Source organism: Anastrepha obliqua, chromosome 5 (assembly GCF_027943255.1).
Source record: "Anastrepha obliqua isolate idAnaObli1 chromosome 5, idAnaObli1_1.0, whole genome shotgun sequence".
NCBI lineage: Eukaryota > Metazoa > Arthropoda > Insecta > Diptera > Tephritidae > Anastrepha > Anastrepha obliqua.
Window position 1 is genome coordinate 116,100,612 of NC_072896.1, and position 11,906 is coordinate 116,112,517.

General features: G+C 38.9%; 1 protein-coding gene across 1 annotated transcript; it reads left to right on the plus strand.

Annotated features, from left to right (window-relative positions):
* Positions 1-5,715: 5,715 nt before the first annotated feature.
* Positions 5,716-10,583, plus strand: LOC129248408 (GATOR complex protein MIOS). Its single transcript, XM_054887948.1, has 13 exons — positions 5,716-5,927; positions 6,027-6,200; positions 6,264-6,404; positions 7,700-7,810; positions 7,870-8,059; positions 8,126-8,343; positions 8,419-8,902; positions 8,964-9,054; positions 9,134-9,415; positions 9,480-9,757; positions 9,819-10,011; positions 10,082-10,287; positions 10,368-10,583. Exons 1-13 carry the CDS (start codon positions 5,813-5,815, stop codon positions 10,456-10,458), a joined length of 2,574 nt encoding a protein of 857 aa, XP_054743923.1. The 5' UTR covers positions 5,716-5,812; the 3' UTR covers positions 10,459-10,583.
* The last annotated feature ends 1,323 nt before the right edge of the window (positions 10,584-11,906 follow it).

An 11,906-nucleotide genomic window follows, 5' to 3' on the forward strand; every position in this document is an offset into this window, starting at 1 on the left:
GAATTCTCTATCGCTTTTTGATTCAGTGTAATGCACAATTGGCTTCACCAGATACAAAACTGTCATAGAATTTTTTTTGAGCCGTAAAGTCATAGGTAGCTACGTTTGGCAGCCGCATCATACATAGGAACAGCGAGGAACTTGGACTATGAAACGGGTCCGTTGTGAGGCGCAGGGGCCAGGCTAAAATTCCCCTTCCAAACTGAACCATCCTGAGCTTTAGACAGAGCGAAAAATGTTGTGGATACCTAAAGTGTATAGATTATCTATATTCATTAAGAAGTAGGATCATTAATATAATAATAATGTTGTGGATACCTAAAGTGTATAGATTATCTATATTCATTAAGAAGTAGGATCATTAATATCGGTTCCTGCTTCTGGCTAGAGCGGGGCATGTGCAAAAAAAGTATTGAATTGTTTCCAACTCCTCCTTATTTCTACAGCTACGACGGAAATCATGCATGTAAACGCCTAATCTAATTGCGTGCCTTTCTATGAGTCCTGTGAGTATAGTCAGTTTTATAATATTCTTGGATAGACATAAATTTAGCCTTGGACATGTTTGCCTAGCAATTTCACAGGTTTTATTAGTGCGCCCATAACAAGAAACTTAAAAGTTGCAAGAGGTACCCGCTTAAAATTGTTCATGTTTGGCATACAGGCACCTTTTCTTGTGAGTTGATCAGCCCTACAGTTCTCTGGTATATCCCTGTGGCCTGGAATCCAGCATAAGATAATACGATTCTATGTATTTAAGCATCTCATTAAGAGATTGGCAACAGTGTGAGAAACTCCTTGATGTTATTTGGAATGCATCCAGAGGCAGCTTGGCTGTCTGATAGAATGTAGATATCTTTTGATGGTATTCTGTTTATCTCTAACCATCTTAATACTATACAGGTCCGGTCATTACACTATAGCGGCATGTGTAGCTCCCATAGATGTAGATGACGCTGGTGCAATAAGTGCTTCCTTGAGACTCTCCAAATTTTCTTGCAGGCTATACTCATTAACTCCAACCATAACTTGTAGGGAAACGCTTTTAAATCTGAGCTACCCGAAGACGAATCTTCAGCAGAAATAAAAGAATAAATATTCGGTAGCAACTGAGTTGCTTTAGCTTTATATGCAGGTCCAGAGTGTTGTTGAAGGGCCAAGTGTTCTTCATTAAAGAGGGATCCTGTTAAATTTTAAGGGCCGATGTTGAATGTGAACCACACCTAAACGTCAATTTTTTTCTGGATTCCATTTGACATTTTTTAATCTCAGACTAACTCAATTTGAACTATGGAAAGATACACAATCGAGCAACGCGTTAAAGTAATTCAGGCCTATTATGAAAACGGGCTTTCAAATCAAAATGCATATCGCGCACTTCGTGATTTTTTCGGTCAATTTAATCGTCCAAATGTGCGTACAATGGGAAAAATTGTGCAAAAGTTTGAGCAAACCGGGTCTGTAGGAGATGTGAAAACACCAGTGCATGCTCGTACTTGCAGACTTGCATTTACGTCAATAAGCAGAATTGCCGCATTTGGGCGAATGATAATCCAAGAGTGATTGCCGAAAAACAAATGCACCCACAAAGAGTGACTGTTTGGTGCGGTTTATGGGCCGGCGGCATTATTGGGCCGTATTTTTTTCAAAATGAGGTCGGTCAGGCAGTTACTGTGGACGATATGTGGTTTCAACAGGACGGTGCCACTTGTCACACAGCTAACGAAACAATGGCTCTTTTGCGCGAAAAACTTGATGGCCAAATAATCTCACGTCGCGGCGATGTCAATTGGCCGCCAAAATCATGTGATTTGACACCCTTTTACTTATTTTTTTGGGGTTATTTGAAAGAAAAGGTGTACGTTGATGAGCCAGCAGCAATTCAAGAGCTAAAGGATGAGATAATTCGGCACATTAACGGCATAGAACTTCAATTATGCCTCAGCGTCTTCGAATATTTGGACCATCGGATGGAGATGTGCCGCCGAGGCCGCGGCGACCATTTGGCCGATATTTTGTTCCATACGTAATTGAGCTATACCGATATTATCATAATAAAGAGAAATGACAATAATTTCTTAAAAAAATTATATTTCATTCAAAATCAACACCGGCCCTTGAAACTGAACCACCCTATAATATCTGAGTCGTTCGTGTCCGGCCAATTCCTTGAGAAAGCACAATTTTTTTATGAAACTACTGCACGGTGCATGTTTCATACCATTTTTTTTATGATAAAATATTATTAAAATACAATTTTTTGAAAAAAATCTCTTCGGATATGTTTAGTTAAAGCTTAGGAGATATCTTACCAATTTTTTTCTAATTTTCTTTTTGGTATTCCATTCATTAGTTCCTGAGTTATTCTGCTAAGAGTGACACTACTTTTGTTATTTTCAAAACTATGAATCAAAAAGAGCTTCGTGTTTCAAGCGAAGCAATGGCATGAAAAGCAGAGAGCGTATTATAGGGTCTGCATTCTACTAGCACTTGCTTTTCATATCACTGACAAATACGAGTAAGCACAATTTTAATGAGAAAAAAATAGATTTAAGGGAAGCGCATTCTAGGAAACTTTGTCTCTGCGTATTCGCAACATCATATTCCCACCAATGAGCGCTCCACTTTAAACACTTTTTAGCAGGTAATTACACATCTTATATATCTTCTATATATATAAAAATGAAATGATGTTCGTTTGTACGCATTTTTTTGGGCCGATACGAGGCCAATTTTATTCGTTCTTTTTTCATATTATAGGGATCCACTAGGGGAAGGTTTTTAGCAAAAAAAAATGTTTTTTTAATAATTTCTTCATATAAAAAAAAGAAAAAATTAAAATATTGTACAAATTGTGTTTTTAGTGAAAATTGCCGCAGAACTTGCTCGATTCTTAGATTAAGTTTCGAATTAACATTCATTTTATATGTACAACTTTTTTTGAATAAATATGCGAATTTTTCGTTATTGTGAAACGATTTGTGTCGTGTTGCTAAGTTGCAAATTTTTTTCGACGGGGAGTAAACATAAACAACAACATGTTTATGATACAGTCATGAATAATGTTAGCCATGGAACTGATGGATTGTTTTTCTTGGATGCTTCTGGGGGAACAGGAAAGACCTTTTTAATTTCATTAATATTAGCAACACTTCGATCAGATAATAACGTTGCGTTGGCACTCGCTTCTTCCGGAACTGCGGCTACATTACTGGAAGGCGGTCACACAGCACACTTTGCATTAAAGTTGCCTTTGAATATGCAGGTAAATGAAACACCAGCATGTAATATTTCGAAAACATCTGGAATGGCAAAAGTTCTTAAAGTATGTAAGCTCATCGTATGGGACGAGTGTACTATGGTACACAAGAAACCATTGGAAGCACTTGATAGAACTTTGTCTACGAGGAAGCCAAACAGCCATGATTTTATTGGCTGGAGATTTCAGGCAAACATTACCTGTGATCCCAAAATCTACGGCTGCAGATGTAATCAATGCATGCTTAAAATCATCGTATTTATGGAGACATGTAAACACGCTTACACTTGCTACAAACGTACGTGTTCAACTACAGAACGATCCATCAGCAGCTGAATTTTTACACCAATTACTGAAAATCGGAAATGGCCAAATGTCTGTCGATCCAACAGGAATGATTACATTGCCTAACAACTTCTGCACTTTTGCACTGTCTAAAGAGGCATTTATACAGAGTGTATTCCCAAACATAGTTCAACATTACAAAAACCATGATTGACTCAGCGAAAGAGCAATTTTAGCTGGGAAAAATAAGGACGTCAATGATATAAATTCAGCTATTTTAGATCAAATACCTGGTGACATAGTTGCGTATAAGTCAATGGACTCTATTACTGATCAAGATGAGGTCGTAAATTATCCAACTGAATTCTTAAACTCACTCGATTTGCCAGGCCTACCACCTTATAATTTACGATTGAAAATTGCAGCACCGATTATTATGCTGCGCAACAGTAATGTGCCACGACTTTGCGACGGTACCAGACTCGCTTTGAAGAAGGTAATGGGTAACGTTATCGAAGCAACAATTTTGAAAGGGAAGTACAAAGGAGAAGATCACTGATTCCGACGGATTTACCATTTGATTACAAATGTTTGCAGTTCCCTATTCGCCTTGCCTTCGCTATGACAATTAATAAGGCGCAAGGACAGTCTCTACAAATGTGCGGTATTAATTTAGAATACCCAATTTTTTCTCATGGACAATTGTATGTATATAGCTTGCTCACGAGTAGGCAAACCATCGTCATTATTCATTTACGCGAAAGATGGAAAAACCAAAAACGTTGTCTACCAAAAAGTGTTACAATAAAGTTCGAATGAAATTGTATCAAAGAACTTGCTTTGTTTTGTATTAATTTTATTCTCTTTTAGCAAATCATTGAATTTATCGCCTAGCGAAGCGGGGGAGGGTACGCTAGTTATATATAAAATAAAGTCAACTTTTTGTGTGTGTTCGCTAACCGGCCGTGTCTTTGCACCGAATTAAACCAAACTTACACACATTGTTAAGTAAGTATTGAAAATGGGTTTCGTAAAGTTTGGTTGTAATTCGGAGCACTGGCAACGGGTACAGCGTTCTTTTGAACCAACCATAATGTCGTTTATTTTTTTAACGCTTGGGGCGGAACTGAACTGTCAAATTGACAGTGTGAGTTACAATGTGTCAATATTTCTTTCTGATTTGGATGCCATAAGGAGAAGACGTAAGGGCAAAGTGTACAAATTTTTTGTGAATTTTTTTGGAGTGGATTTTGGAACAGTGAAATTAAGAATTTAATGTGAAATCCGAATGTTCAAATGAATTTATGTGTTCGTGGAAAAAAAATTTTTTTTCGTTTTTTTTTTTTTTTGAAAAATATAAATGGATAATGGTTAAAAAAGCTCCAATGCTTAATAAAACATATAAATTGAAACGAAAAATTCATGGATGATCAGGAAAAAAGACGATTGTTTCTTAGTTATTCATTTGCGTTGATTTGAAATTTAAAAACAATCTTCTTTTTTCCTGATTTTCAATTTATATTTTATATTTACTCAAAAACAAATAGAAAAACAAAAACTATCAGGAAAAAAGACGATTGTTTGTTAGTTATTTATTTGCGTTGATTTGAAATTTAAAAACAATCTTCTTTTTTCCTGATTTTCAATTTATATTTTATATATTAATTATTTACTCAAAAACAAATAGAAAAACAAAAAATATTGTTTATGCCAAAGCGTTTGAATAAAGAAATAAATAATATGAAAACCATATCTTTTCTGTTCTAAACCATATCTATTCTATTTTAGTGTGCCCAGCGAAGCGGCTGCAAGGGCAAAAAATATAATTTTTCCCTTCTTCCGCTTTATTGGGCGTTATTTGCGGATGCTACCATCTAGCGAGCAATAGCTACATATATTCCGAGAGGATTTTATTGTGTTTTGCGTCACCCTGTGCAGAGGGTGGAGGTTAGGTGAGAGAATACTTTAATTGCATTTCTGCTGCTTTATTATTTGAATGAGGACAATTATTAAAAATATTAGAGATTATATTGTTTATATTCTCTTACAACTAAGAACAAATATTTTTCTATAACTTAACACCGATTTAATAAAAATAACGTAAATGAAATTTCGCCAACATTTTAGATAATTTGTAATTAATCGCCCTGCATTCTGTACGGCAACTCTCGACTTTCTTGCATTCAGGCAACTCCTCAGCTGATCCGCTGATAAGGTGAAAAATGTATAAACAACTAAAAATTTAAAACGCACAGCCAAAAAGTAATCATGAATGCTACAATTCATGGATTAAGCTGGTTTCCACAGTTTCCTGATAAGTTTGTAACCTGGGGGCAAGAAATAAAGCTCTACGAGTACACGCAACATGATGATAATCGAAGAAGTAAGTGCAATCCCAAACAGTGTTGGCTATGGGCACCGCTCCAGTTGGTCTATATTTCCTTGAAATTATTGTAAATAATTTATTCCGCTCGCTTTCCAGGTGCATTACCAAATATTTCCTCTAATTTTTTGGCCACCGAGACGCGTTATCAATATGCGCGCTGTGTGCAACCCTCGTATCACAAGAGCCGTCCTATAATCGCAGTTGGTTTGGGTGATGGAAAAGTTGGCGTATGCGATTTCCACGAAGCTGTCGATGGGAGCTGGGAGTTCAGTGAGTATAATAAATAAGTGTAGAAATGCGCGTACTAATAGAAATGCGCCTAACATATTGCAGCACCACGTCAACAGCGGATGTGCCTTTGTCTAGCTTGGAATGAATTAGATCACAACGTGTTGGCCATAGGGCATGATCGACATCGCTCGGACTCGTGTATTGCAATTTGGGATATAGAACGTGGCGTGCCAAAGGATGCGGGTGAGTTTTCCAATATGTAGCCTTTTAGCTGTTGTAACATCATAAAAAATTTCGCATGCATATTTGGGAAATGCTGCTGAAGTGATATTTTGCATCTTCTTCATTGGCGCGATAACTGCTTTCGTAATTTGGACCGAGTTTAACAAAGCTGAAGTGATACTGCTTATCCAAATATTAATCTGGTTCGTTCTAATATCGCAGAACCGACAGTAGGGAAATACCGCTCATTGACGTTTCCGTCCTGATGACAGTCAGTTCCAAGTAACAGGAACGACCTCAGCTTGCTCTCCTTCTCAGCGCATACAACCGCTATTGCAACTAAAGTACAGAACCGCAACAAGGTTCTCAAGTCGCTTGCCGGCAGCACTTGGGGCAAAGACAAGGAAATGTTGCTGTCGACTTTTAAAGCAGTAGGCCGACCAGTTCTAAACTATGCTGCGCCTGTCTGGTCGCCTAGGACCAGTGATTCGCAGTGAACGAAGCTTCAGACCTGCCAAAACACTGCATTAAGGACCGCGACAGGATGTCTTATGATGTCACCGATACAACACCTACACGATGAGGCCCTTATGCTGCCTGTGAAGGAGCATAATTGTTCAGTAAGCATTTTCTGCTAGGGTGTTACAGCAGACCTCACCCATGCAGACACCTGCTAGAGCCTGAGCCACCTCCAAGGCAGATCAGGAGGCGTTTCCTCAACTACGCGGACGAGATCCTAGACAAAACAGACAGACAGCTACTGGATCGGACAGTGCACATACAGGCCATAAACGACATTCATCGGAAGACTCTCACCACCTTCTTAAGCTCCCGACCCCCGAATGCCATTATCGGAGTCCAACCACCACCAATCGCAGACGAAGAGCTCCAACTTCCCCGAGAGTCCCGCGTATCCTTGGCACAATTACGGACATACTAAACATATGACCAACATGTGAAGACACTCCGCACGACACTAACCACATTTTCACATGCCCCATCAAACCCACTCATCGAACACCCCTCTCCCTCTGGACCCAACTCGTCGAAACAGCTAGGTTCCTGGGCCTACCGTTAGATGAGCTTGACGAAGACGACCGATGATTACACTACTGTGACAGGGCAAAGTTACTGCTACAACAACAACAACCCAGATTTATATCCGGCCATACACTGTCACTTAAACAGCATTTCACGTATATGTATGGGGAATGTTTATGCTGCTACAACAACAACAACAATCAAATAATAAACAATATTTAATTTCTGTCACTACAGAAACAACAATCATTTTGTTCTTATTTTTGCTCTTACAGTCAGTTTCTTCGGTCACTCAGAATCTGCGCATTCCTTGTGCTGGGACAAGAATCATCGTGTGCTCATTGCAGGCGTGAGCCAGAAGCAAATAAAGCTTTTCGATTTGAAACGTAAGTACGAAGAAACCTTGATTTATAAATTAATATATATTTTTTTTAACTCTCCGCAGAGGGCAATACTACCTGCCAATCTGTACAAACAAAAATGGTGCACGGTCTGGCTGTCGCGCCAAACGGCAATTACCTTTGCTCCTATTTGGATTCAGTTATCATGTTATGGGACTTACGTGTGCTCGATCATCCACTAAAGACCATACAATCGGGCAAAAATCATTTGCAACTCAGTTGGTGTCCAACGCGGTAAGGCGAATTGGCAAATATTTCGCAAACAATAAAAAAATCATAACCATTTTTGTTTGCTTATAGCACCAGCTTACTTACCTCACTTCAGCGTGAGTCGCCCTTCATCACCCTCTACGATATACGCAGCGTAGATGCGGAGAGCAGTCGTGAGGTATACCACGTGAAACGTCAGCTACAGCCATTCCAATCGAAACACTATGCCTCAAATAAGCCACCCACACTCACCTGCCTTTCCTGGCACAATACGGAGTATGAACGCGCATTGCTGCTATCCGAACAAGGTACGATTGGAATGTTATTGAAAAATGCAAAATTGTGTTTTGCTAACTTTTCTTGATTTCTCGGTTTCACGCCAGGCAATATTTTGGAACTACGCTTACCACTTTCCCTAATTACTACCTATAGCAATCACAAAAAATTGCCACTTCTGCCACAGCGCCCACTGTCTATAGCAAATTCGCCAGTACGTCCGCCAAATATCAACCAAATTACTTCATCTTTCATATCTACATCCACACTGAATTCGTCGCTTAATTTTGAGATACTCGACCAAAGCGTTCCAAAAGAAGAGTTGGTAGAGGAAACCTATCAGCGCGCATTGAGCGATTATGGTTTGAAGACTGATATGTACATCGATGGCTTGCCTTTGACACCCTATTTGAAGAGTGTCTGGCTGACATTGGGTAATTTGTATAGAGAGGAACGCTTGTCGGGCCTTAAAACGGTATTGGGCATTAGTCTGGGTCACACATCGGAGGCGTTGATGGCCTCGTCGCGCATTGAGTCACGTGTTATGCAATGGCCAGATTTTATAAATTCCAGCAATTTGGTGTGCTATAGGTAAAGTGTAGCTAAAATCGCGTTTACTTGATTACCCTCAAATATAAATTTATATTCACAGGAGCGAACAGCGCGATGTTGCTTTGAAACTCTGTGGCTGGGTATTTGAGCAGGATCTGGAGCGTTTTGTAAATAGTCTCTGTGATAATAAGGTTTGTCAGTTGTTGCAATAAAGCAATCAATTAAATGTTTTAAAACTATTGCCGCTCTTCATACGCTGTATTTCCACAGGAATTCAGTCGCGCTGCCATGATTTGTGTTTTCCATCTGAAAATCGTCGTTGCTTGCGATATACTCTCGAAGGCTGCCGACCTCTCGCGCAATTCCAAGGACCCACACGATGCCAGTATGTTTCGCATTGCCGCTATTGCGTTGTCCAGCTTCAATGCGGATCGTTGCAATTCGACTTGGCGCAATCAGCGCTCGAATGCGAATAAACAAATACAGGATGCGCATTTGCGTGCGATTTTCTCATTTCTCACCACCGAGAATGATAACTTCGATGCGGTGTTGGTGTGTTCTAGAGAAATACAAATGCCGATATTTCAAAAATTTATAAATATGTTTGCTCTTACAGACCGAGGAAGGCATCTCGCTCGCCGATCGCGTTGCTTTCGCCTGCAAATACTTATCGGAAAGCAAGCTTTCGGATTATGTTAAGCAATTGATACAAAAATCTATTGAAAGTGGTGACTTAAATGGCTTGCTGCTGACAGGCGAATCCTTAGATGGCATCAATATACTGCAAGCCTACTTGGATTTGTCTTGTGATGTGCAAACCGTTGCGTTAATAGCTATTAACTATTTTAATCGTGAACATTTCACTGACAATCGCATACAATATTGGATCAGCAGGTTGAAGCAGTGAATCTAATTTCTATAATTTATAGTAAACTAAGTAATCTATTGTACGCAGTTATTTGGATGTCTTAAATTCATGGGGCCTTTGGGAAAAACGCGCTGAATTGGATATAAAAATTGAAAACTTGCGCACTGGCACGCGCACCACACGCAGCGTTTTTCTCTCATGCAACTTCTGCGGCAAATCGGTGTCGAATGCACTGCAGGAGGATGCGCGCATGCGCACTGCTTCTTCAAATGTGAATAAGGTAAGCAAGAAAATATCGAACTGGAATTATATTGTATGTATATAAATTTGCTTTCTTTAATTTCACGCAGCTCTCCTCCTGCCCCAGCTGCCGCAAACCTTTGCCACGTTGTTCTCTCTGCTTGTTGCACATGGGCACCACTCTGAATATTTCGCTGCCCAGCGATGCAACGCATGAAAGTCTGGGCTGGCAGTCGAAACCATTTTCAAAGTGGTTCTCCTGGTGTCAGACTTGTCGTCATGGCGGCCATACCGAACATATGATGCAGTGGTTCAAGTCAGTCTTGCTAATGTATTTTAACTATTTGATATGCCTTATTTATTCAATATTACGTATTTTTCCTATATATTGCGCAGACAAAACTCCGAATGCCCTGTGAGCTCCTGCACTTGTCGATGCTTCGATTTGGACGGCACCATGCCCAATGACATACCCGACTATTCATAGCTTTAATGTTGAATGATGAAAGCTTAGACTTAATTACCACTTGGTAGTGCTAGGCAGACTTTAACTAGTTTTAAATTTATACGACATTATAATAAAAATTCGAAATATTTACGCTGGACGCGAAATGTGGTATGTATTAAATATGAAATATGGCCTGCTTGAATGAAGCGAACCATAGCATCCGAGGCCACCAGTAGTGCGATTCACTAAGACATTTCAAAGATATTCGCATTGTTGTTTGTCTTTCCTTAAGGGGTTATATTTCCTTATTACCCCTTTTTAATTTCAGAGGATCTAGTTCGGAGATATAGTGGTCACCGCAAAACGTCCCAGAGATCAGCTGTATCTCCTTTCCAAATAAATATTTTTACTTATACTAAGTCTTAAAATACAGTTAAAAGATGGCATATGTGTACAAATTTTTAGATCAGTCAATTTAAAAGTTTTCTCAGAAAAAATTCTTGAAAATTCCCTTTTTTTCGGCCTTCTAAATGTATAAAACCCCTTAATTTACTTAAACATTAAACATCTTATGACTTATCACGTGGAGAGAAGTAGTGAGCCTTCAAACAGTGGATCGATGTTTGTTCCGGGATTTTTTTTTTTTTTTTTTATTATTAGTATTTTCATTGCAACTAGTATAACATTACATAGGTATATATACTAACGAGCAATTTTTGTAGAGTTTTGTTACAACAAATAATTTGAGTTAATCCTCAGTAAAATACAATTCATACTTTAACTGATTTTTATTTATTTATTAGTTTAAATCTAGAGGTTTTTTACGTTTGAGCCTTCGTTTCCATTTTGCATTATCGTTAAGAATCAAGGCTTCATTGTTCACATGCTTGCTTAGTCGCTCTGCGTGCGACTTTGCAAATTTCTTTATGGTTGCCGTAACCGAATCAATATTAAGGTCACGTTCTAGGTCTTGCGTCCTAATATACCATGGAGCGCAAACTGCATGCTTGAGTGCCTTAGTCTGAAATCTTTGTATATGCGCTGTATTACTATAGCTGGTGCATCCCCATAGCTGAATCCCATAGGTCCAGATAGGTTTGAGAACTTGTTTGTAAAGCAGTATTTTATTGTGTGCGGATAACGCTGATTGCTTTCCCATAAGCCAATGCATATTTTGGAATTTTAGGTCCAGTTCTTCCCTTTTCTTTTTCACGTGCGCACTCCACCTAAGTTTCGTATCGAGCGTCATACCTAGATACTTTGCTGTATTAGCGTATGGTACTTTAATGCTGTTTATGTATATTGGCAGGTAGTTGGTCTTTTTGTTTGTAAAGTTGATGTGTACAGACTTAGTTTCGTTCAGTTTAATGTGCCATTTATCTGTCCAATTGTATATTTTATTGATAGCAAGCTGCAGTTATGCAGTAGACTCTATTTCTGTCTTTCCGACGGTTAGTATTGCAGTGTCATCAGCAAATGTTGCTGTA